Source organism: Rhinopithecus roxellana, chromosome 12, assembly GCF_007565055.1.
Source record: "Rhinopithecus roxellana isolate Shanxi Qingling chromosome 12, ASM756505v1, whole genome shotgun sequence".
Lineage (NCBI taxonomy): Eukaryota > Metazoa > Chordata > Mammalia > Primates > Cercopithecidae > Rhinopithecus > Rhinopithecus roxellana.
Genome location: NC_044560.1, coordinates 121,093,352 through 121,119,356, shown reverse-complemented (window position 1 = coordinate 121,119,356; position 26,005 = coordinate 121,093,352). Strand labels below are relative to the sequence as shown.

At 53.6% G+C, this 26,005-nt stretch overlaps 1 protein-coding gene across 1 annotated transcript; it reads right to left on the bottom strand.

The window, feature by feature from the left end:
• Positions 1–1,316: 1,316 nt before the first annotated feature.
• On the bottom strand, positions 1,317–23,848 carry ZSCAN1 (zinc finger and SCAN domain containing 1). The gene is made up of 6 exons (XM_010386971.2): positions 23,716–23,848; positions 21,939–21,980; positions 19,903–20,377; positions 17,555–17,649; positions 3,311–3,449; positions 1,317–2,502 (listed from the first exon to the last, which is right to left on the bottom strand). Exons 3-6 carry the CDS (start codon positions 20,270–20,272, stop codon positions 1,880–1,882), a joined length of 1,227 nt encoding a protein of 408 aa, XP_010385273.1. The 5' UTR covers positions 20,273–20,377; positions 21,939–21,980; positions 23,716–23,848; the 3' UTR covers positions 1,317–1,879.
• Positions 23,849–26,005: the final 2,157 nt, after the last annotated feature.

Here is a 26,005-nt window from a genome sequence, read left to right as displayed (position 1 = left end):
GGAACCCCAGAGGGGAGGCAGTTTGCATGTTTTTTGTTGTTTTTGCACAAGGGAAGATGAGTTATTTGGACAAACTCAATTGGAGGACTGAGGGACACGAGATGGATGTCTGTGGGGCCAGCCCGGGTAGGCTTGAGCCTGACTGATGCCCTGTGTTCAATGGCACCCACTTTCTTGTGCAATTCTTGCACCAACAAACAGCTGTGATTGTGCCTCCAGCAGGTGGAGACCGAGATGGAAACTGCATGGAATGAGCCCCTGGCTCCCAACAAGTGGGGGCACTCGAGAGAGCTATCTCTACATATCCCGTTGTCCGAGAGGATCGATCTGCCCCTGAGAGAAGGCTCAGGGGGGCTTCCGAGAGTAATGGGCTGACTGCGGGGCCAAGACCCCACCCTCCATCCTGAGCTCGGTAGAAGAAGCTCCTCCTTTGCAGGATGAGAGAGAAGGCCCCAGGAGGGGAGCTGGAGCCCACCAGCAATTAAGGCATAGGATAGAGCCAGGCGCCCCCAGTGGGGACTGCAGGGAAAAGCTGGGGATGCCGGAGGGTCCCCGGGAAGCGAAGTCCAGAGGCCCCGTTAGGGGGCGCTCCAGAAGGCAAGCGTGAGAAGGCAAGCGCGGCAGCGAGGATGAAGTGAAGGCAGCGGTGGGTCCGCGGGACCTGCGCAGCCCGTGAGGGCCTTAGGGGACAGAGGCCGAGAGTGGGGGCAGATTGGTTGAGAATCAGCAGCAGGCGGATGTGACGTAGGTAGGTCCAAAGGCTTTTGAGTTAGAAGGCGACTTGGAAAAATGTCTGCCTGTGCAGATTCACAGTCAGCCCAACACTGTGTTTCCAAGTGAAGTTGGAAGGAGAAAAAGAAAAAGACAAAAACTTTTAAGGCTTGAAAGAGGACAAGTGTCCGGCAACAATGAGTTAGGGATGGGTGAGACGCTGAATCTGAGGCTGGCTCCCCGCTGTGACCTCACCGCCTGCCCACCTCTGCTCCAGTCTAGCAGGAGAGGTGGCCCCACTCTTTGGAGACCATCTGGTTCTTCCCGGCAGACCAGATTGCCAGATTTTTATGGTTTAAACAAATGTTGGCATCTTTCTCAAAAAAAACTCCTTCTGTAAGTCAAACAAAATATAGGCAGGTCAGTTTTGGTCAGGTCTAAAGACTGTGCCGGAAATCCTTAGAGACAGGAAGCAGATTCTGGTTGTCAGGGCAGGCGGAAGGGCGAGGGCGTGGTGAGGCCTGTGGGCTCTTTCTGGCCGAGATGAAAATGTCTTTGGAGCTAGAGTGCTGGTAGTTGCACAGTGTTGTGAATGTGTTTAATGTCACTGAACTGTGCGTTTTTAATGACTGAAATGGTAAATTTTATGTTTCCCAAAAAAGGAAAAAAAAAAACAAAACCCTGTTTATCTGTTAGGTTCCAAGGGGGCTGAGCTGGCAGGAGGGCAGCCGGGGTCAGCTGCACCCTTCTCTGGAGTTGGAGCTGCCCAGGCCGGCTCCCGCCCTCATGGCCTCAGGGATATCCACAGTGAAATGAAAACCCAGTGGCAGAGTCTGCCCCTGAGTCAGGTGCTCACAGGGAGACCTGGACAAGGCTTCTGAAAGACGAGACGTGAATGAAACTCCTCTTCAAGCCACTTACAAAACACAGTGTGCAGGACTGACCAGGTTATGCTGTGGAACTGCTGCTACTCAGCCGAGATCCTGGGAAGCCATGCTGGGCTCTGGAACAGGTGTCCAGGATCTTCTGAGAAGCAGCCTGTGTCTTTCAAGAGGAGTCCCATGGTGGCCAGGGGTTGGTGGGGCTGGGGGATGTCCCCCATCTTCTGGGGCCCATCGGTGCTCCCCAGGGACACAGGCCAGGGTGGCCAAGGCCCGAGGCTGGCCATTCACATGTGGCCGTGGGCCGTGTGGAGTTTCTGATGGTCGATGAGGTGGACCATCCAGGGGAAGGCCTTCCCGCAGACACTACACTGGAAGGGTCTCTTGGGGCTGCGAGGGGCCACTGAGCCTTGGGCTCTATCCCTGGGTGGGGCGGACTCCCGGAGGCCCTTGCTCCGGGGGACTTTCTTCCTGGGTGGCTCCAACAGGTGGATCTTGCCGTGCTCAGCAAGGACAGAGCTGTGCAGGAAGACCCTGCCACACTCAGGGCACGGAAAGGGCCCTTCCTCGCGATGGGTCTTCTGGTGCTCGATGAAGTGGGTGACCCAGGTGAAGACCATCCCGCAGTCGGCACACTGGAAGGGCCGCCCACCCCGGGGCCCACGCAGCGTTGCCGAGACCCCTGCAGCAGCCTCTTGGGTGCCACCTTTGGTGTGCTTGAGGGATGGCTGGTGGCGGCCGCTCTGGTCAGTGTTCCTGTTTCTCCTTCGGGGACTGATTCTCTGAGCACTCGGACCCTTGGGGCCTGAGATCACAGCTCCTTCTGCACGCAGATCTGAGGAGGGCCCTGCGAGAAGATCCTCAGGCTCGTCCCAGATACATGGCTTCAGAGACAGGCGGGCCCGGGACCCTGTGGAGGGCGAGGGAGACGGGTCACCTGTAGTGAGTGGACGGCTTTGGCATCTCCCTGTGCCCCCCAGGGGTGTGGAGGACCCCAGTGACTGAGCCAAGTCTGGGCCCTTCTTCTGCTCAATATGTCCCCGTGCCCTCCGTTCTGTCCTTTAAGACACAAGGGCACATGTGGCCGGGTGCAGTGGCTCACGCCTGTAATCACAGCACTTTGGCAGGCCGAGGAGGGTGGATCACGAGGTGAGGAGTTCGAGACGGGCCTGCCCAACATGGTGAAACCCCATCTCTACTAAAATACAAAAATTAGCCGGGTGTGGTGGTGGGCACCTGTAATCCCAGCTAGTCAGGAGGCTGAGGCAGGAGAATCGCTTGAATCTGGGAGGCGGAGGTTGCAGTGAGCCAAGATTGCACCACTGTACTCCAGCCTGGGCAACAGAGCAAGACTCCATCTCAAAAAAAAAAAAAAAAAAAGAAGGTCATGTGTTTTGGGAGCAGATCCCACAGCACTGGCCCCTTGTTCCTACCTGGCTGGCCCTCTGGGTAGCCCTGTGCTCCAACACTCTCAGACTGTCTGCCTTGGCTGCCATTCAGGTGGGGAGGCTGAGGCCCTTCTCGTGGGCTGAACGATGTATGTGGCAGTTCTAGGGGCCCCCGATCTCAGTCCCCACAGGAGGTGTGCATGGTTTCTGGGGGAAGTGTGGAGTTCACCACCGAAGCCCCCAGCTCCACCCATTAACAAAGTCTGTGACTTTGGGTTGAGGTCCCAAACTCCATTTCCAACCCTTAATCCACGCAGGAGCCAGACTCACCCAGCAAGCCAGGGGCACGGGGCGCCTCGGCCTCCGCCCTGGTGTGCAGACTCTGCGGGAGCTGGGTGGGCTCCAGCCACTCACTTTCCTCAGGGAGTGCTGGGGCTGCTGCTGCTGCATCCAGAATCAGCTCAGACGCCTGGAATGGCAAGCACAGGACTGTTCGGCAGCTGCCCCTCAGGAGCCGTCCTCCCCACCACCACGGAACAACAAAGGAACGGGCGTCATCCCCAAAGGCTCTCTCCCAGGGCGGTGTGCGGTGGCGCGCCTGTTGTTCCTGTGCTTTGGGATGCTACTGCTGGAGGATCGCTTGAGGCCAGGAGTTTGGGACCAGCCTGGGCAACATAGCAAGACTCCGCTTATACAAAAAAATAAGTAACCACTCCTAAGGAGCTCTTACCAGGACCTGAGACATAATTCGAGGGGCCCCTGTACAAAATGGAAATGCAAATCCCCTTGTTCAAAAATCATTGATCATTTCAGGACGGTGACAACAGAGCATAAGATGGAGCCAGGGGACCTGTGCCACGGCTCAGGTCACTGTTATCCGCTGGGGCTCCTAACTCCCGTCCCCCAAGGCTGCACTGTCCTTGCCCACAAGCCCAGAGAAGGTGGGCGACTGCACAGACTTCACATCCCACCTGCGACCTATGACCTCTGAGGCACTTAACCCTGTCCCGCCCAAAGCGGGGATCACCACTTCCTGGGAGGAGACTGAGCTGTGGTTGAAGAGCAAGAATTCAAAACAGAGGGGCTTGGCTTGGTGTCCAGGCTCCAGCTCTGCTCGCTCTGTGACCCTGGCTGAGGAGCTTTAGCTCTCTGGGTTTCCAATGAGGATGTAGGTTCTACATGCCCAGAGCCTGGTACCAAGGGTTTGGTAAACTGCAATGGGGTTGTGTCAAAGGAAAACACAGTGACACTTATCAATGCAAATCAAGTTGGTGGAGGTGGTATGTCGAGTCAAACAAAGCATGAGAAGAGAGACCAGGAGTCAAGCACGCACTGATAAGGTCTTGAGTGGGTCTTCGTTTTCTGCTGCCCCAACCCTGACTGGATGCACAGGGACCTCAGGAAACTGTCCAAGATTCCCAACAGCTGGGCAGAACCGGAGTGGAGGGATTGCTGGGCTAGAGACAGAGGAGGGAGGGAGAGAGGGAGCTGGTGGCAGGAAGGGAGTTAAGGCACAGGAGTCTTCCTGCTCTCACATTGGGAGTATGTGGATGGTGTGTTTGGCTGGGCTGTTGATTTTTATTTCTTATCAAATGCTAGTTTTGATTGTAAAACAAGTTGAATTCTGAAATCGTCACCAGAGGAACCATCATCTGCAAGAGTAAAGGCGGGACTCCCTTTTACGCCTCTTTCCGGTACCTGGCTTCTGGGGGCCACTGTGGACAGTCAGCCTCCTCCCTACTTCACTCACCTTGGTGTCTATGACTAATCAAGGGCAGCAGAGGGGCTGCGTGGAGAGAAGAGTGGGTGGCCTGTGTGTGTGTGTGTGGAGACGGGCATGCTTAGTTCCCCTGACTCTCGGGAGGCATCTGAGGATCTATCGGCACACGTGGGTCGGGCACAGAAACCAAGACATTCCCCGGGCCCTATCTGTACCTTCAAATACAAACACATCCCCATAGCCCCAGTGAGCCACTGGCCACAGATCTGGGCTCTTATCCTTCCAGAGATGGACCCAGGTTTATTGTCTCAGAGATGACAGGTGGGAAGATTGGACAGGGGAGGGAGACGCAGTTACACCCTGGGAAAGTCCTAATGCAAACCAAGCAACCGAGAAAAAGAAAACAAGAATGAGGGTCCAGGCATGGTGGCTCGAGCCTGTAATTCCAGCACTTTGGGAGGCAGAAGCGGGTGGATCAAGAGGTCAGGATATCGAGACCATCTTGGCCAACATGGTGAAACCCATCTCTACTAAAAATACAAAAATTAAGTGTGGTGATGCGCACCTGTAGTTCCAGCTACTTGGGAGACTGAGGCAGGAGGATCACTTGAACCCGGGAGGCGGAGGTTGCAGTGAGCTGAGATTGCACCACTGCACTCCAGCCTGGTGACAGAGTGAGACTCCGTCTCAAACAAAACAAAAACAAGAATAAAGGAGAAATGTGAATGCCTGGCAACTTACTGTTTTTAAGGAATTATCTTAATGGCTCTATTTTATTTATTTATCTAGAGACAGGGTCTCGCTTTGTCACCCAGGCTGGAGTGCAGTGGTGCGATGTCAGCTCGCTGCAACCTCCACCCCCTGGGTTTAAGCGATTCTTGTGCCTCAGCCTCCCGAGTAGCTGGGACTATGGGCACGTGCCACCACACCCAGCTAATTTTTGTATTTTTTGGTAGAGATGAGGCTTCACCATGTTGGCCAGCCTGCTCTTGAACTCCTGACCTCTAGTGATCCACCCACCTCAGCCTCCCCAAGTGCTGGGATTACAGGCGTGAACCACCGCACCTGGCCAGAAATTATCTTAAGTTGGGGCAATGTTGCTGGGTTATTTTGGAAAAAAAAGAAAGGAAAGAGTGGAGCAACATCACCAAGACGGTGGAGTAGGAGATACCAGCCTTCATTTCGCCCTCCCTCTACCCACACACAAATCAACTACAGATAGATATTCACAAGCCAGAATAGTCCAGAATGCTTAAGGACCCATTGAAGATCTGCAGCAACACAGTGGAGTAAAACGAAAAAACCCGAGAATGTCCACATGAAAAAGTTCTCTGGTGAGATAATGCATGCCTGAGATGCCAGGAGAACGCTGTGAACAAAGAAGAAAAGCAGAGGCCACGAGTATCAGCTACACGGTGGGAACCACCAGGGACCCCAGCAGTTTGCTCCACAGAGGACACTGGCATTACTTACCACTGAGGTTCCAACAGTCATTCCCGCCAGGGCCTCCCGGAGCTACACCCATGTGATCTCAGGGACCTTAGAGTGCTACCCCCAAAGGGCTTCAGGCAGCTACCCTTACAGGCTTCTGGCAGCTCCCCACATGGGATGATGGCGTTTCAGTCAACAACGGACCGCACACACCACCGTGGTCCCGTAAAATTATAATGACTGTCTTCCACCACCATTCGAAATCCAACTCCATAGCATACACTGCTTCCTTACCCTGAGTGTGCACCAGCAGCCCCCTGCCTACAACTCCTCCACCAGCAAAGACCTGAATGAGTACCGCAAGCAATACAGAGGAAATCACAGAGGGATCCAACATCTGCAGGATGATGGTACAGTGTTACAAGCAAAAAGATCTGGTGATGTGTCTTGACTTAGGCAAGTTGCAGACTGCACAGTTAAAACAGTTACTGGAAGATCAAGGGGATTTGTATTTGTGCTTTTGCAAAATGCTAGTGCTGTTAGGGCCTTGGAATGGAAAGAACAGAAGCTGGATGGCAAATTGACAGGACCACCCCCCACCCCTGCCACAAAGAGCCAAAGCGTGAAAAGGGAAAGAACCCCCGGAAAGGTTTTTGTGGGTGGATTGAGCCCAGCTACTTCTGAAGAACTAACTAGTGGCCGGGCGCGGTGGCTCAAGCCTGTAATCCCAGCACTTTGGGAGGCCGAGACGGGCGGATCACGAGGTCAGGAGATCGAGACCATCCTGGCTAACATGGTGAAACCCCGTCTCTACTAAAAAATACAAAAAACTAGCCGGGCGAGGTGGCGGGCGCCTGTAGTCCCAGCTACTCGGGAGGCTGAGGCAGGAGAATGGCGTGAACCCAGGAGGCGGAGCTTGCAGTGAGGTGAGATCCGGCCACTGCACTCTAGCCTGGGCAACAGAGCGAGACTCCGTCTCAAAAAAAAAAAAAAAAAAAAAAAAAAAAACCTAAAGAATACTTTGGAGGCTTTGGAGAGATTGAAAATTTTATTTTATTTTATTTTATTTATTTTTTTATTTTTATTTATTTATTTTTTTTTGAGACGGAGTCTCGCTCTGTCGCCCAGGCTGGAGTGCAGTGGCCGGATCTCAGCTCACTGCAAGTTCCGCCTCCCAGGTCCACGCCATTCTCCTGCCTCAGCCTCCGGAGTAGCTGGGACTACAGGCGCCCGCCACCTCGCCCGGCTAATTTTTTGTATTTTTTATGTAGAGATGGGGTTTCACTGTGTTAGCCAGGATGGTCTCGACCTCCTGACCTTGTGATCCGCCCGCCTCGGCCTCCCAAAGTGCTGGGATTACAGGCTTGAGCCACCGCACCCGGTCAAGATTGAAAATTTTAAAGGCCAGGTGCAGTGGCTCGTGCCTTAAATTCCACCACTTTGGGAGGCCAAGGCCGAGACTGGAGAATTGCTTGAGACCAGGAGTTCAAGACCAGTGTAGGCAACATAGCTAAGTCCCATCTCTACAAAATTAGGAAATTACCAGGCACTGTGGCTCAAGCCTGTAATTCTAGCCGAGATGGGAGGATCACTTGAGTCTGGGCAGTCAAGGCTGTAGTGAGCTGTAACTGCACCACTACACCCCAGTCTGGGGAGACCCCGTCTCAAAAAAAGGAAAAAAGGGCTGGCCTCAGTGGCTCATGCCATGATCCCGGCACTTTGGGAGGCCAAGGCAGGTGGATCACTTGAGGTCAGGAATTCGAGACCAGCCTGGCCAACGTAGTGAAACCCCGTCTCTACTAAAAGTACAAAAATTAGCCAGGTATGGTGGCGTTCGTCTGTGGGGCAGGAGAATCGTTTGAACCCAGGAGGTGAGGTTGCACTGAGCTGAGATCATGCCACTGCACTCCAGCCTGGGCGACAGAGCAAGACTCCATCTCAGAAAAAAAAAAAAGAAAAAGAAAAAGAAAGTAACATGGTCTCGCTCCATTGTCCAGCCTTATCTCCAATTCCTGGGCTTGGGTCATCCTCTGGCCTTGGCCACCTCAAGCACTGGGATTACAGATGAAAACTCGGCTCAAACCACATCATTTACACTTAACCTACATGCCCCAGGGCAGTTAGTATACTCATTAGGAAACACTTGCAGGGTTAAAGCTATAAAATGCCTATTCATCAATTTTTTTGAGAATTCGTAAATATTAAGGATCTAGGCCGGGCGCGGTGGCTCAAGCCTGTAATCCCAGCACTTTGGGAGGCCGAGACGGGCGGATCACGAGGTCAGGAGATCGAGACCATCCTGGCTAACACGGTGAAACCCCGTCTCTACTAAAAACTACAAAAAACCAGCCGGGCGACGTGGCGGCGCCTGTAGTCCCAGCTACTCGGGAGGCTGAGACAGGAGAATGGCGTGAACCCGGGAGGCGGAGCTTGCAGTGAGCTGAGATCCGGCCACAGCACTCCAGCCTGGGTGACAGAGCGAGACTCCGTCTCAAAAAAAAAAAAAATATATATATATATATATATATATATATATTAAGGATCTAAAACAAACTTCTTTCTCAAATAATTGAAATCTGAAAGCCTTTGGAAGCCAACTGTCCCTGCACAAAGGTTTACAATTGAGAAATATCTCTTGCTCCTATTTTGTCAAGTTTCTCTAATGGCTGAACAAAAAGAAGCTTTGAGTAATGGAGAAGGCATCATCTGAGCGCAGCTGCTTTCCTGGCTCCCTGTGCTGTTCCTATGTCTTCCAAATCCTATGCTTGGAGGCCCCTGGAGGGACATTTTTGCCAGGAACCAACCTGATCTTAAAAAGATGAGTGTGAAACAGCCGGCTGGGCAGGATCGTGGAGGTGGCCACAGGACACTGCCTGCCCACGCCCTGCCAGCCCGACCATGCTGCCGAGTGCCGAGTGCGGGGAGGCCGCCCTACCCAGAGGGCACAGGGCAAACCCTAAGCACTGCAGGTGTTGTCATTGAAGCCCCAGGGGATGCCCTGTGCTGCGTCATCTTTGTAGCTTCGTGCTTCAGTGACCAGCCTGCTTGTTAAAGGAGCCCAGGGGCCTGAGCCTGCAACACCATAAGGGTTAAGGGCATGCTGGCCGGGTGCGGTGGCTCAAGCCTGTAATCCCAGCACTTTGGGAGGCCGAGACGGGCGGATCACAAGGTCAGGAGATCGAGACCATCTTGGCTAACACGGTGAAACCCTGTCTCTACTAAAAATACAAAAAAAAAAAAAAAAAAAAACTAGCCGGGTGAGGTGGCGGGCGCCTGTAGTCCCAGCTTCTCCGGAGGCTGAGGCAGGAGAATGGCGTGAACCCGGGAGTCGGAGCTTGCAGTGAGCTGAGATCTGGCCACAGCACTCCAGCCTGGATGACAGAGCGAGACTCCGTCTCAAACAAAAAAAAAAAAAAAAAAAAAAAAGGGCATGCTGCTGTAGGTGCATGCGAGGTTGAGGTTGCAGTGAGCCGTGATCATGCCACTGCACTCCACCCTGGGTGACAGAATGAGATTCTGTCTCAGAAAGAAAGAAAAAAAAAAGTAAAGCAAAAACTTACAGTTAAATAAATTATATTGAAGAAGGAAATATATTTGTCAGTTTAGTAGCCTCAGTGTGCCATGTTTATACAGTCCACAGCACAATAACTTCCCAGGCCTTCACATTCACTCACCACTCAGACTCACCCAGAGCAACTTCCAGTCTCACAAGCTCCCTTCCTGGCAAGTGCTTTATACAAGTGTACTATTTGTCTTCTATTTTGTATTTTTACTGTATCTTTTCTACGTTTAAATACACAACATTGTGTTACCGTCACCCACAGTATCCAGTGCAGCCCCGTGCTGTGCAGGTCGGTAGCCTAGAAGCCATGGGCTGTGCCGGCTAGGTGTGTGAGTGCCCTCTGCGATGTACGTACGCATGGTGACCAAACCGCCTAAGGAAGCAGTTCTCAAAAGGCGTCCTGATGCTTAGGCGGTTGTACTTGCTCAGCGATCGCCAGTTGTGCCCACTCCACAGTGCCTTCTGGCGAGCCCGGCTGCCCCACGCAGAGCGGCTCCACCTCTGCCTCCTCTGTGCTCCCACTCTCCAATCCCCGGCGGCTTCAAAAGCAGAGGTACCTCAGGCAGTGTTAGCTCCCTGGCAGCGGGAATGCCTGGACCGGCGCGCACCAGCACCATCAATGCCCCATCCCGGAGCTGCCGTCGCTCCACGCGGGCGCCAGGCCTAAGCCCTAAGGCCCCTCCCTCCACAAGTGCCGCTCACTCAGGGATGCTGGGGCACCCCGCTGCGGCTGAACCCCCCCCACAGCCACACCCAGCGCCAACAGGGATCCTCTCAGCAGCCTTCCCCACCTAGACCACCCAAAAAGAGAGTCCTTTGAGTTGCTGTGTGGTGAAGGGATGGCCTCTGAGCGCAGCTGCGGTTTCCACGTGGAGTCTGGGATGGGAGAGGGAGTCAGATCAGCACATCTGCCCGCAGAAGCTGAGGAAACCCGTGGCCGACAACTGTGGTCTACCCAGGTTAGATGCCTCCGTTAGATGCACAACAGAGACCACGGCCCACGAAACTTTGTTCTGGTGCAGGAGAGGGGTTCTCATGATGATCTTTAAATTTATTTTAGGGCCAGGCCCGGTGGCTCACGCCTGTAATCCCAGCACTTTGGGAGGCTGAGGCAAACAGATTATGAGGTCAGGAGATCGAGACCATACTGGCTAACATGGTGAAACCCCGTCTCTACTAAAAATACAAAAAAATTATCCGGGTGTGGTGGTGGGCACCTGTAGTCCCAGCTACTCGGGAGGCTGAGGCAGGAGAATGATGTGAACCCGGGAGGCGGAGCTTGCAGTGTTCCAAGATCAGGCCACTACAATCCAACGTGGGCAACAGAGCCAGACTCCGTCTCAAAAAAAGAAAAAAAAATTGATTTTAAAGTTAAATGGAAAAAACGAACATAAAGACTACTCCAGCCTGGAATATATTGATCTTTATACCAGTGTGGTCATAAAATATGTAATTAAAAATTTTTTTTCTTGAGACAGAGCCACCCTGAAGAGCCCGTGTCCCAGCAGCAGGGTCACGCTGGCAAGTGTTGGGTGGCTTGTGCAGCTCCCCACAGCAGGGAGGCTCTCCGGGGCCACAGAGATCTGCCGGGAATGATGATAGAGTGACCAGTCTAAGGACAATGAGGTTACCAACACTGGGTACGCAGGGTTCCTCCCAACTGCCTGATGCCAACACATCTTCGTACTTAGGGACTCAGGCTGGCTTGCCTCAGGCTGGTGTCAGACACAAGAACACAGTAGGCGGCGCCAGCAGCAGTGCTCACCTCTGACCCTGACTTCCCCCAGGTGGCGCAGGCGGTGCAGTCTCAGCCTCCCTTGGGTGCCCTCTGGAACCTCTGACACCATCCCCGTCCCCCTAAATGAGCCCTTCTCTGCTCTATACTCTTGAGAAGGTGACCATATCACATCTGAAAAATGGGTATGCCTCACATTCACGGTAGCTTGGCCTATATTTCTCACAGTCATCATCTCCATTGCTGTATTGGGCATTTTTTTTCTTTTTTTCTTTCTTTTTTTTTTTGAGACAGGGTCTTGCTCTGTCGCCCAGGTTGGAGTGCAACGGCGCGATCTTGGCTCACTGCAGCCTCCACCTCCCAGGTTCCAGTGATTTTCTTGCCTCAGCCTCCTGGGTAGCTGGGATTAAAGGTGTGAGCCACCACACCTGGCTAATTTTTGTATTTTTACTAGAGATGGGGTTTGGGCATGTTGCCAGGCTGGTCTCGAACTCCTGACCTCAGATGGTCCGCCTGCCTCGGCATCCCAAGGTTCTGGGAATACAAGCGTGAGGCACCGCGCCTGGCTGGGCATAGATATTCTGACACAATAAACAATAAATTAAAATTTGGCCAGGCCCAGTGGCTAATACCTGTAATCTCAATACTTCAGGAAGCTGAGGTGGGCAAATCACTTGAGCTCAGAAGTTTGAGATCAGTCTGGGCAACATAGAGAGACCTTGTCTCTAAAAAATATGAAAAATGTAAACAGGCATGGTGGCATGTCCCTATAGTCCCAGCTACTTGGGAGGCTGAGGTGGGAGGATCACTTGAGCCTGGGAGGTCGAGGCTGCAGTGAGCCATGATTAGGCCACTGCACTTCAGCCTGGGCGACAGAGTCAGACCCTGTCTCAAAATAATAACGATGATAAATAAAAATTAAAGTAAGTCTTTGTCACTTAAAAATTAGCCAGATATGATGGGACTTCATGAACTCCCCGGTAAAGTAGTTCATATTGTAAAAAATAAAGTAAGGCTGGGCGCGGTGGGTCACACTTTTAATCCCAGCACTTTGGGAGGCCGAGGCAGGTGGATCACAACAAGGTCAGGAGTTGAAGACCAGCCTGGCCAACATGGTGAAACCCCTTTCTCTACTAAAAATACAAAAATTAGCTGGGCGTGGTGGCATGTGCCTGTAATCCCAGCTATTCGGGAGGCTGAGGCAAGAGAATTGCTTGAACCAGGACCCGAGAGGTGGAGGTTGCAGTGAGCCAAGGTCCGACCACTGCACTCCAGCCTGGGCTACAGAGCAAGACTCCATCTCAAAAAAAAAAAAAAGTAAAGTAGAGGTGCAGACTTTCCTCTGCATCTAATTAGGAATAAATAGTAACTTCTGTTTTTTTTTTTTTTTTTTGAGACAGAGTCTCGCTCTGTCGCCCAGGCTGGAGTGTAGTGGCCGGATCCTGGCTCACTGCAAGCTCCGTCTCCCGGGTTCACGCCATTCTCCTGCCTCAGCCTCCCGAGTAGCTGGGACTACAAGCGCCCGCCACCTCGCCCGGCTAGTTTTTTATATTTTTTAGTAGAGACGGGGTTTCACCATGTTAGCCAGGATGATCTCGATCTCCTGACCTCGTGATCCGCCCGTCTCGGCCTCCCAAAGTGCTGGGATTACAGGCTTGAGCCACCGCGTCCGGCGTAACTTCTCTTAAGAAGCAAAATTTATTAAAAGACCTGTGCTAACATTCTTAAATATCTGCTAGCTGTAATAAAAAAAAATCAATGTACTTTATGTTCTTAGCTCCCACAATTTAGCCTAAATATTTACCCTGGCATGCTTATACTGGTCCAAGGTTATAGCTTGTTTCTCTTCCTTATTTGAAGGTGTTTTTACTTTTCTCAGCATTCCACAAGTTACTTCCTCCTTCCTTTGTTCTCCTCTGTCTTTGCCTCTTTTAAAAAGTTTTTTTTTTTGTTTTTTTTTTTTAAGATGGAGTCTTCCTCTGTCACCCAGGCTGAGTAGAGTGGAGCGATCTCGGCTCACTGCAACCTCTGTCTCCCAGGTTCAAGCTATTCTCCTGCCTCAGCCTCTTGAGTGGCTGGTACTACAGGCGCCTGCCACCACACTGGGCTAATTTTTTGTATTTTTAGTAGAGATGGGGTTTCGTTGTGTTAGTCAGGATGGTCTCCATCTCCTGACCTTATGATCTGCCCACCTCAGCCTCCCAAAGTGCTTGGATTACAGGCAGGAGCCACTGTGCCTAGCCGCCTCTTTTAAAAAGTTCTAAGTTACTAGCCAATTAGGACAAATACAGAATGTAAGGTCCCCTTCCAGCCAATGGAAACCGGACACAGCAGTAGGGTGGACACATCAGGTTATAAATGACCCTGTCTCCTTTGTTCAGTGTACTCTCATAGCAAAACTGCTAGTGACTGTACCCTTTCTGCAGAAAGTAAAAATGGCCTTGCTAAGGAAATTAAGTTTATGTTCAAGTGCTATTTCTTTACGGCACCAGGGAACAAGCATTTCAAACAATATGGTCACATGTCAGTTAAAACAGGACCTTCATGGATTAAAACTCATTATCTATAAAAGCTAATTAAGGCCAGGCACCGTGACTCATGTCTGTAATCCCAGAACTTTGGGAGGCTGAGGCGGGTGGATCACTTGATCAGGAGTTCGAGACCAGCTTGGGAAACATGGCAAAACCCCGTCTCCACTAAAAATACAAAAATTATCTGGGTGTGGTGGGGCACACACCTGTAGTCCTACCTACTCAGGAGGCTGAGGTGAGAGGATCACCTTAGTCTGGGAGTTTGAGGCCACAGTGAGCCACGATTGTACCACTGCACTCCAGTCTGGGCAACAGTGAGATACCCCCTCCCCAAAAAACAGAAAACATGGAGGAAACCAAAGATGCTGCAAGGCTGTGAGTGGATGGTACAGAGGGCTTGGGGGGCTTGGAGGGGAGGCCTGCAACCTCAGTCAAGGATGAAGGAAGCTGGGTGGCCCTGAGGGAGAGGTGGGGTTGTCCTGGGGCTGCCCAAGGTGTCGACAGTGTGCTGGAGGGATTGAGGTCCCAACACAGCCGGGGATTGGCAGTTATTTTTCAAGAGGACAAAGAAGAGAGACAAGGTTATCATTCAGAGAAGGAGAGAGAGGCCTGCGGTCTGAAGAAGAATGAGGACATGGCCCTGTCTGTTCAGTGCCAGAGGGAAGGGGAACCGATTCGATTTTGTTGCTGCTCTGGTCTGAATGTTTCTGTCTCTATGAAGTTCATATGTTGAAGCCCTAACCCCCAAATAGATAGAGGGGATTAGGAGGTAGGGCCTTTGATAGAGGATCAGGTCATGAGGTTGAAGCCCTCACAACTGGGATTAGTGCCCTTTTAACAGAGCCCCAGAGAATTCTCTTGCCCTTTCCACCCTGTGAGGTTACCTGTGAATGAGGCAGCCGACCCTCAGCAGACACTGGATCTGCTGGCAGCTTGACCTGGGACTTCCCAGTCTCCAGAACTGTGAGAAATAAGCTTCTGTGGTTTGTTTGTTTTGTTTTGTTTTCCCCAGGTGGAGTCTCGCTCTGTTGCCCAGGCTGGAGTGCAGTGGTGCCATCTTGGCTCACTGCAACCTCCACCTCCTGGGTTCAAGCGATTCTCCAGCCTCAGCCTCCTGAGTAGCTGGGATTACAGGTGTGCGCCACGACATCATGCTAATTTTTGTATTTTTTTTTTTTTTTTTTTTTTGAGATGGAGTCTCGCTCTGTCGCCCAGGCTGGGGTGCAGTGGCCGGATCTCAGCTCACTGCAAGCTCCGCCTTCCGGGTTTACGCCATTCTCCTGCCTCAGCCTCCCGAGTAGCTGGGACTACAGGCGCCCGCCACCTCGCCCGGCTAGTTTTTTGTATTTTTTAGTAGAGACGGGGTTTCACCGTGTTAGCCAGGATGGTCTCGAACTCCTGACCTCGTGATCCGCCCGTCTCGGCCTCCCAAAGTGCTGGGATTACAGGCTTGAGCCACCGCGCCCGGCCTAATTTTTGTATTTTTAATACAGATGGGGTTTCACCATGAGTTTGGCCAGGCTGGTCTCAAACTCCTGACTTCAAGATCCTCCTGCCTTGGCCTCCCACAGTGCTGGGATTACAGCCATTAGCCACCATGCCCAGCACTTCTGTGGTTTATAAGCCATCCAGGCTCTGTTTTTTTGTTTGTTTGTTTGTTTTGAGACTGAGTCTAGCTCTGTCACCCAGGCTGCAGTGCAGTGGTGCGATCTTGGCTCACTGCAACCTCCACCTCCTGGGTTCAAGCGATTCTCCAGCCTCAGCCTCGCGAATAGCTGGGATTACAGGTGTCTGCCACCATGCCCGGCTAATTTTTTTTGTATTTTTAGTAGAGATGGGGTTTCACTGTGCTGGCCAGGCTGGTCTTGAACTCCTGACCTCGTGATCTGCCCGCCTCAGCCTCCCGAAGTGCTGGGATTACAAGCGTGAGCCACCGCGCCCGGCTGTTTTTGTATTTTGAGTCAGGGTCTCACTCTGTCATCCAGGCTGGAGTGTAGAGACGTGGTCATCACTTACTATAGCCTTGAACTCCTGGGCTCAAGTGATCCTCCTACCTCAGCCTCCAGAGTTGCTAAGACTACAGGTGCATGCCCCCACACCTGGCTATGGTTTTTTTTTTTTTTTTTTTTTTTTTTTTTTGAGACGGAGTCTCGCTCTGTCACCCGGGCTGGAGTGCAGTGGCCGGATCTCAGCTCACTGCAAGCTCCGCCTCCTGGGTTTACGCCTTTCTCCTGCCTCAGCCTCCCGAGTAGCTGGGACTACAGGCTTCCGCCACCTCGCCTGGCTAGTTTTTTGTATTTTTTAGTAGAGACGGGGTTTCACCATGTTAGCCAGGATGGTCTCGATCTCCTGACCTCGTGATCCGCCCGTCTCGGCCTCCCAAAGTGCTGGGATTACAGGCTTGAGCCACCGCGCCCGGCCTTTTTTTTTTTTTTGACATGGGGTCTTGCTATGTTGCCCAGGCTGTTCTTGAACTCCTGAGATCAAGTGGTCCTCCCACTATAGCCTCCCGTGAGGCCTCACTCAAAGTGCTGGGATTACAGGGATGAGCCACCACACCCAGTCGTGTTTTGTTATAGCACCAAGAATGGACTAAGTCAGTGGGAGAGACACGTGCAGTCTTTCAGCCTGTTACTCAGCTGCCTGAGAGTGGGCCCTGGGCTTAGAACATCTCCTTACCAAGAGATAAGGGGTCCCCGCAGTTTGTGCTGGGTGCAGTGCCTTGCATGGGGGTCTCTGTTTCCTAATGTGTGCCCCTTTGTTCTGCTCAGGCGTGTGCTTCACGTGGCATCTAGACAGCCCCACTGTGAGGTCAGGTCCCCTCTAGGAGGGACCTGCTGGCCCGGGCCTGACAGCTACATGGGCAGACGGTGCTTTGCCCCCGTCTCTGCTCTGTGAGCAAAACCTCCCTCCATCCATTGTTCGACCGTGCTGTGTTTCCCTTGGCGGCTCCAATACCAAGATCCAGGGGCAGAAAGTGTTCAAACTCACGGTAGCCCTGATCATACGAACACATGCTACTCACTTAGCGGTTCTTACTTTTGTTCTTTTGTGATTTACCCGTTACCCCTGTATTTCTCTCACACATCTGCACGGCCCCACCCCTGATTTTAATCTCTCCAGCCACACCAAGATCTGCTAGGCTCCCAACCGAGCCGGGCCCCTCCCGTCGCCTTGAAGCCTGTGCACCAGCAGGTCTAGCTGCCGGGGAGCCCTCAGCGTTTCCTTCTGGCCCCGCCCAGAATCCTGGGTTCACTGAGAGAAGGTGATCAGGGGCAGCAGGACTTTCTCAACACACCCAGCATCTGGTGCTGGTGACACAGGAGGATGGGTCCTAACTGCGCGGTTTGGAAAGGACAGGAGGGGCTGGGGTGAGGCCCAGAGGCGCACGGCATACACACACCTGCACTCACTGCCCTCGCCCAGCACTGAGCCCCAGGAAGGTTGGGGAATCTGTGGGGCAGGCGGAGAGTTTGGAGGCCGGGCTTCTTGGGAACGTTGGGGACAACCTCACACAGTCCTTGAATGGGGGTCCTTGAGGCCGTCACGCACGCCCTGGGGTACAGGAGCACGGAGCAGGGGACCCCAGGCTCACCTGGGATGGTTCTCTCTGGGACCTTGGACTCTTCCCATCTTCCTCCTCACCGAAACTCCAGTCCTGGTGTTCGACCGAGTCCAGAGATACCAGAACTGTGCGGGAGAAAGGGATCGTGAGGGGCCTGTTCTTCCCAGAGCCCCCAATTCTCCAGACCTTCTGGGGAGGGCAGACTTTCCCCAAACATTCCTGCAGCATCCCTGAGGCGCAGGCAAGAGCGACGGCACGGCTGTCATTCTGTCCCTCCATGTGGCTGCTGGGCAGGAACCTGTGGTGACACTGAGGGCTGCTGAGGACAAGTACCCTCTCCACTCACACTCCACACCCCTGTGTGCCTCCAGAAGCCCACAAGGACACGCACTGCAACACTGACCAACTAGGGAGGCCCGGAGACCGTGAGCCTACTGCTCCCCAAGACCCCCGGGGCTGCTGTGCACAGAGAGGATGATTGCTGAAGCAGGGTTCAGGACACCATTTACAGAAGGGTCAAGATACGGGAACCAGGCCAGGCACGGTGGCTCACACCTGTAATCCCAGCACTTTGGGAGGCTGAGGCAGGAGGATTGCTTGAGACCAAGAGTTTGAGAGTAGCCTGGGCAATACAGTGAGACCCCTCCCTCTATTTATTTTTTAATTAAAAAAAGAAAAATTCAAGACCGTGGCCACTTCTGGGGGTGTCAGGCAGAGTGAGGGCCAGCAGGACTAGGAGACGTGCACGGGGTTTCAGCCAACTCCACTAGTTAGTCCTTTTTTTTTTTGAGACAGAGTCTTGCTCTGTCGCCCAGGCTGCAGTGCAGTGGCATGATCTTGGCTCACTGCAATCTCCACCTCCTGGGTTTAAGCGACACTCCTGCCTCAGCTTCCTGAGTAGCTGGGATATAATGTAGGCATGTGCCAGCACGCTCGGCTAATTTTTGTATTTTTAGTAGAGACGGAGTTTCACCATGTTGGCCAGGCTAGTCTCGAACTCCTGCGTTGTGATCCACCCGCCTTGGCCTCTCAAAGTGCTGAGATTATAGAGGTGAGCCACCGCGCCTGGCCATGGGTATTTCTTTTAAAACAACTGCAAGTCAGCCTTTCTGGAGGTTGGGCTTTGATAGGGCTGGGTGGCATGTGCAGGGCTGTTCATTATACTTGCTCTACTGTTCCGTAGGCTCAAAATATGGAATGTAAAAAGCAGACCACCGCTATGGAAGACAAATAGAGCTCTTTGCTCAGAAACGATGAAGAATTTCGAGAGTGACCATGGAACATTAAACCTAGCAGGGGTGGCTCTGGGCTGGGATGGCTGTGAGGTCCACAGAGCACCAGAAGCCAGTGGTCTTGGGCCCTCTGCCCCAGGAGCAGAGAGTTCAAAGGGCCAATTCATCTGGCTCCTGCCTTGCAGCTTACAGGGCTACCCTTGTGCCTCTGGAAAGCTCACGGGCTGCCCTGAGGCAGTACGGGGACCCTGGACCCTGTGTTCTTCAAACTGCTTGTCACCGTTAGCCTATAGGAAAGCTGTAGTCGGAGGGTGCAAAGGGAAAGCCTGTTCCTCTCCCTTGCTCCAGCCCTCTTTTCTCTGAGCCCTGATCTTACCCTTGTCCCTCCCAGCCTTTGCTCCTGCAGTGTGGCTGCCTGGCATACCCTCCTTGCTGGGGCCCTGCTGAGGAAGCCCTCCCCAGGCCACAGTGCCATGACTGCTCTCACCATTCGTGGCTGCCTCTTTTGGCCTCCCGGTGTCCAATCCCTGCACTTTCGTCACTAGGAAAGAAAGAGCCTCACTCATGGGACTGGGGCCTGGGTGGATGGAATCTCCACGTGGGGTCACAGGGGCAAAGATGCAGGATGACAAAGCCCTCTCAGGGGAGAAGGGAGCTGAGAGAGGAGACAGGGAGGAAGCCCAGTTTCAACCCCACATTTCCCAGCTCCCAGAGTCGGGATGCAGACCTAAGCGTCTCTCCCCACCATCAGCCAACGATGGGGCCTGCGCCCTGTGAGGGCTTAAGGATCTCTAGGATTCCTGAGTGTTGCAGGAGGCGCTGCAGGTGGCTGGGAGGAAGTGGCGGGGCAGCGTCCTTCCCAGAGAGCAGCCGGTGAGGAGCAGCGGACACAAAGCCACAGGACAGATGGACGCATGGGAAATGGAGGCATCTTTAATCACTGAGTGAGAAACTCCAGGCAGATGAGGCGTGCAGCACATTTATATGTAAAAATAATTAAAAACACAGCCGCGGTGCAGGAGAGGTTTGCTGGTCGGGAGGGACCGGGCAGGGGTGGGAGTGATTCGGGCGGGAAGGAGGGCAGTTCCGTCCTCGGAGACGTCAGGCCCCCTGCCCGTCCCAGGGCACGGAGCCTGCGCCTCTCACCTTCCTGCTGGCACATCTGTGTCAGGTCCTCCACCAGGCTGGCGGCCTCCCTGCAGCTTCGGGGGCCCTGTGACTGCACCCAGGTCCGCATCTTGCTGGGCAGCGCGCCCAGGAACTGCTCCAGCACCAGCAGCTCCAGCATCTGCTCCTTGGAGCGCGCCTCGGGCCTCAGCCACTGGCGGCACAACGTCCAGAGCTGGCCCAGCGCGAGGTGAGGCCCGCTCGCCACGTGGTACTGGAACTGCCGGAAGCGCAGACGCTGGGCTTCGGTGTCCCTGGGGCTTGCTGGCCCAGGGTCTGCGTCCTGCTCACTCAGGGTTGGGGTCTGGGGGCGTCTGGGGGAGGCAGGGGCTTTGGGCCGTGGGAGCATCTCTGGCCACAGGGCCTGTCTGAGGGGTGTGTGTGGACTGGACCCCGAGTCCCAGTGGCTCTGGACAGAGCCGGTGTGGCAGGCAGGCAGTCAGCAATCAGGGGCCTGCAGAGAGGGGCAGGGACAGAGGGGCCACATCAGATGGTGGCCCTCCATACTCAGGATGCCCCTCGGCTCCCTGCTTCCTTGTCCTGATCTCCAGCACCCCAAGGAACTAACCTGACCTCTTCCCACCTCCTGACCTTATCTTCCACATGCCTCTCATGGGCTGCTCTGCACTGAGTTCAAGCCACTGGCTGCCCCAGGACCTTTGCACCTGCCATCCCACCCCAGCTCCTCCCCCTTCCCCCCAGCTCCTCCCCTTGCAGATATCCCAGCCATCATTCTCATGGCACCCTCTTCACAACCCCTATGACTTTCTGAACATATCTTTTTCCCTTAGTTTAGCATCTATCTCCCTCTCATTTAGTCACTCAACACACATCGACTGAGCTGTGGGAACAAAAATGCCTGCCCTGTGGTGTGGCCAGCACTGCCCAGCGCAGTTCCTACAGGGATGTAAACATTCTCTACTCATGCAGCCACCTACAGGTGGCTGGGAGCACCTGAAATAGGAACTGAATTTTAAATTTAAATTCCATTTAAATGGAAGTAGCCAGGTGGGCTACATAATAATGGATGACAGCACCAGCAGCAGCAGCTCTGCCCATGGTGTTATCTTTGCTGTCTTCCTGCCTTTCCTACCAAGTCCAAGTTGGGAGAGGAGACCAGGAAGAGGGCAAAGGAGACTGGAGACTCTGAAAAGAGAGGGAAAGTGGGAAGGGCAATTAAAAAATAACCTTTTGTGGCCGGGTGCGGTGGCTCACACCTGTTATTCCAGCACTTTCGGAGGCCAGGGTGGGTGGATCACCTGAGGTCAGCAGTTCGAGACCAGCCTGACCAACATGGCGAAACCCTGTGTACTAAAAATACAAAAATTAGCCAGTGTGGTGGTGCACACCTCTAATCCCAGCTACCTGGGAGGCTGAGGCAGGAGAATCGCTTGAACCCAGGAGGCAGAGATTGCAGTGAGATTGAACCCAGGAGGCAGAGATTGCAGTGAGACTGTGCCACTGCACTCCAGCCTAAGTGACAGAGTAAGACTCTGTCTCAAAAAAAAAAAAGAAAAAAAAAAAAGAAGTTACCTTTTGTACATTTTCCAAGCCCACTATGGTAAACATATAACTGAAGAAAACATTAAAAGTTGTGAAAATAAAAATAAGCAGGGAGGTTTTGGTTGTTTGTCTTTAACTATTGTACCCTGGACTGATCTGCTGGTGAGAATATAAATTGTCACGACCTTTCTGGAAAGCACTGTGGCCACTTATATATCAAGAACACTTGGTAGATTGTGTGCAAGATGTGAGATTCAGGCACCAAGATTCACTACAAAAGTGCCCAACAGTTGAACGTGGTGGGATCAACTACCTTCCCCATCATGTGACGGGAGTATTCAACTGTGTCCAGTACACAACACCATGACATGACCATGGGGAGTAGACACACGATGTACAGATGACATGAGACATAGGGAATGTGGGATGCAGGATGATGCATGAGTATCATAGAAAGGGAGTGCTGGGAAGAGGCCCACGGGGGGCAGCCAAGTGCTTTGTGCTCTTCATACTTCTCTGAATCTCCTCCAAATGGTGTCAGGATCCCATGTGACCTTCATCAACATGGAAAAACAAAAACAAAACAAGAAATCTTTAGGAAGCATTTTTAACCGTATGGGAAATGCTTATGACAAATGAAAAGGAGGGATTCCATGGGATTTTTCCCTCTTCATCCTCTGCTGCATTTTTCACACACTCTACAGTTCTTGTGCATCTGGTTTTACAATCCAGGAGAAAGGAGAGGTGCAGGGTGGCAGAAAAGGCAACTCACGGGGACTGTGCCCAGCCAGCCATCTTCCAGTCAGCGTACCCAGCCACCCGCACCCTGATTGGGAAACTACCAGCTTGGACTTCCCTGCCACAGGCAAAAATGCTCTCTTATGTTGTATTCACGCTTTTATATATGTAGTTTTGAGTAAGAAAAAAAGGCCCATTTTGAAGCTCCACAGGTTCAAGAAGTCCCTTTGCCCTGGGGCCTCAGACCTTACACTCTCTCAGGTGCTCATGGCAGCTCACCCTGGAGACTCCAGGGAGGGGGGCTGTAGCCCCTCAGCATCCTCCAGGGTCTTGGGCTGGGGTCTGTGGGAGGAGAGGCTAAGTTTATCCAGGATGAGGGTAAAGAGGAGGTCTTAGCAGAAGGCACCAGAGGTTCATGGGTGTGTCTGGGGTCTATATGGGGGCTGACGGAAAACCTGGGCCAATGTGGGGGTGCCTGAGCTGATGAGAGTCCAGGACTGATGGGGGGCCACTTCCGGAAGATGAAGAGGGCCTGCGATGATGTGGAGGGGACTGAGGTCTACATGGCTGGTGAGGAGGATCTGGGCCCCCCATGGGCAATGCTATGGTGGCCCTGGGGTCCTAGAGGTCTACTTTGGTGGGAGTCTGGGATTAATGCTGGGGATGTGTGTGTGTGAGTGTCACTTGGAGGGCTCAGTGCCTGTGGAAGGGCCAGGTTCACCTGACATGAGCACTGAGATCTGCAGCCCCAGCCCCAAATTCTATTGTGGGGATGGGTGAAAGGGCTTTGCCCCTGATGGCCGATGCTTAGTGACATAGTAGATGTGTTCCCTGCGACAGTCAGTGAATGGCTCTGGCTCTGAGAAGGGGGCTTAGAGTGGGGAGGGCGTTGGGAGCTTAGGATGCCACTCGGGGGAGCTCCATAATAAATGGGCTGGGGAAGTGTGCACTGGGAACACGGGGGAGGGGCAGCGACAACGGCTGGTCGGGTTGGGGATGGGTCGCGGGGGCTCCTCAGGAGGGATATGGGCCGGGGGCGGGGGGGAGCTTGTAGGGAGGGAGACGGGTCGGGGGCTGCTGTTCCAGTGGGGGATGGGCCCGGGGGGTGGTAGGGAGGGAGATGGGTCCGGGGCAGCTGTTCAGGAGGGAGATAGGTCACGGGATGCCGATCAGGTGTAGAAGAGAGAACTTGGACGCGGCCGAGCGGTGTCTGGGTGGACAAAGGGGGTACGTAGAGGGGCTTCGGCCTCAAACTGACAGGCGGATGCCAACGGGGGTCGGGGTCCCTGAGGAAGGGGCGGCCCTAGCCCCCAAGTGCCCCGCGCCGCGTGGCCTCTAGCCTTCCCCTCCCCTCCGGCGACCTCAGGACTCCGGACGGGCTCTGGAACGCCGGCCCGGTCCGCCCCCGCCCGGGCCCTCCTCCCCCGACGCGCGCCCCTGGCCCGCAATCCCGAGCCAGCTCCCGCCGACACGACGCCGCGCCACTCCCGGGTGGGCGTCCCGATGGACGCTCTGGCGGGCGGAGGGACGGATGGGCCGCGGCGGACTCACCGCGCGCGGGCTTCGCTCGGGCCTGGGCCGCTCAGTCATGGCGACCCCTGGGCTGGCGAGCGCGCCCAACGCCGCGGGCGGACCCCATCCCGGCGCCCCGCGCGCCGCGGGCGGCCGCCATTGGTCCGCTGGAGCGCGCCGAGCGTCGGCTACATGTCACGCGCCGCGGGACTCCCAGGCAGGGGCGGGGCTGTGACGCACGAGGCGGCCGGGGCCAGTCAGAAGCCGCCTGGAATGAGCGCCCCGCCCCCGCCGTGCCCTCCAGTAACCTCCGGCCGCGGTTACGGTCGCCTTGGCAACGGGTCGCGCAGCGTAGCGGGCGCTGCTAGGGGATGTGGAGAAGGGGGCGGCTGCGGGGATGCGCATGTAGGATGCGGCCGCTGGGCAAAACGAGGACGTTCTAGACACGCAACCGTTTTTTACAGTATCCAAGAGTAGTATGTGAAAACATTGTTTTTAATATAAATATGTTGGCCGGGCGCGGTGGCTCAAGCCTGTAATCCCAGCACTTTGGGAGGCAGAGACGGGCGGATCACGAGGTCAGGAGATCGAGACCATCCTGGCTAACATGGTGAAACCCCGTCTCTACTAAAAAATACAAAAAAACTAGCCGGGCGAGGTGGCGGGCGCCTGTAGTCCCAGCTACTCGGGAGGCTGAGGCAGGAGAATGGCATAAACCCGGGAGGCAGAGCTTGCAGTGAGCTGAGATCTGGCCACTGCACTCCAGCCTGGGCGACAGAGCTTCTCAAAAAAAAATAAATAAATAAATAAATAAAAATAATAATAATAATAATATAAATATGTTTAGTACGATTATGTCCCAGACTAGGATCGCCAGACTTAGCAAATAAAAATACAGGACGTCGGCCGGGCGCGGTGGCTCACGCCTGTAATCCCAGCACTTTGGAAGGCAGAGGCAGGCGGATCACGCAGAGGTCAGGAATTGGAGACCAGCCTGACCAATATGGTGAAACCCCGTCTCTACTAAAAATACAAAAATTAGCTGGGCGTGGTGGCGCATGTCTGTAATCCCAGCTACTCAGGAGGCAGAGGCAGGAGAATCACTTGAACCGGGGAGGAGGAGGTTGCAGTGAGCCGAGATCACTCCATTGCACTCGTTTTCCAGCCTGGGTGACAGAGCGAGACTCCGTCTCAAAAAAAAAAAAAAAAAAAAAAAGGAAAAGGAAATAAAAAGAAAGCTCAGTTATATGTAAACTGAAGAAAAACAAGTAGGCTGGGTGCGGTGGCTCACGCCTGTAATCCCAGACTTGGGAGGCTGAGGCAGGCGAATCACCTGAGGTCGGGTATTTGAGACCGGCCTGGCCAACATGGTGAAACCCCATTTCTATCAAAAATACAAAAATTAGCCAGGCATGGTGGCGCGTGCCTGCAATCCCAGCTACTTGGGAGGCTGAGGTAGGAGAATGGCTTGAACTGGGGAAGCAGAGGTTGCAGTGAGCCGAGACCTGCCAACACACTCCAGCCTGCTCTGGGCAACAGAGTGAGACTCTGTCTCAAAAAAAAAAAAAAAAGAAAAAGAAAAACAAGGAATTAGTATCAATGTGTCCTATATTTCATATACTTTAACGAAACATTACATAAGTACATTTCATATACATAAGTTTTAATATTGTCTACAATGTAACCATGTGCCAGAATAGTAGGATTCCACATATATTCTGTTTGTATCTGAAAATCAGGTGGGGGTGAGATCATGATGCAAGGAAGGTCCTCAGCTCTGGGACTGAGCTCAGGGTAGGTGAAGCTGCCCATTGCGGAAGAAGCAGCAGGAGAGTGTGAGCTAAGGAAGGAGAGGAGGACCCACCTCCAGGGGCCTGGGCCTGACCACCATGCATCTGCTGAACAGCTCTTTATTGAGGGCCTATATGTAACAGGCACTGTTCTGGACACTGGGGTGGGAGCACGTCAGTGAGAGGGACTGATAGGGCTTTAGCCCCTTGGAAGCCCATGTTCATGGGGCAAACGCCAGTAAACAAAGCAGATGCTTCATGGAAATATAAATACCTAGAAGAAAATAAAACACGGCCTGGAGATTAAGAGTCCCAGGAGTGGCCGGGCGCGGTGGCTCAGGCCTGTAATCCCAGCACTTTGGGAGGCGGAGGTGGACGGATGACGAGGTCAGGAGATGGAGACCATCCTGGCTAACACGCTGAAACCCCGTCCCTACTAAAAATACAAAAAATTAGCCGGGCCTGGTGGCAGGCGCCTGTAGTCCCAGCTACTTGGGAGGCTGAGGCAGAAGAATGGCGTGAACCCGGGAGGTGGAGCT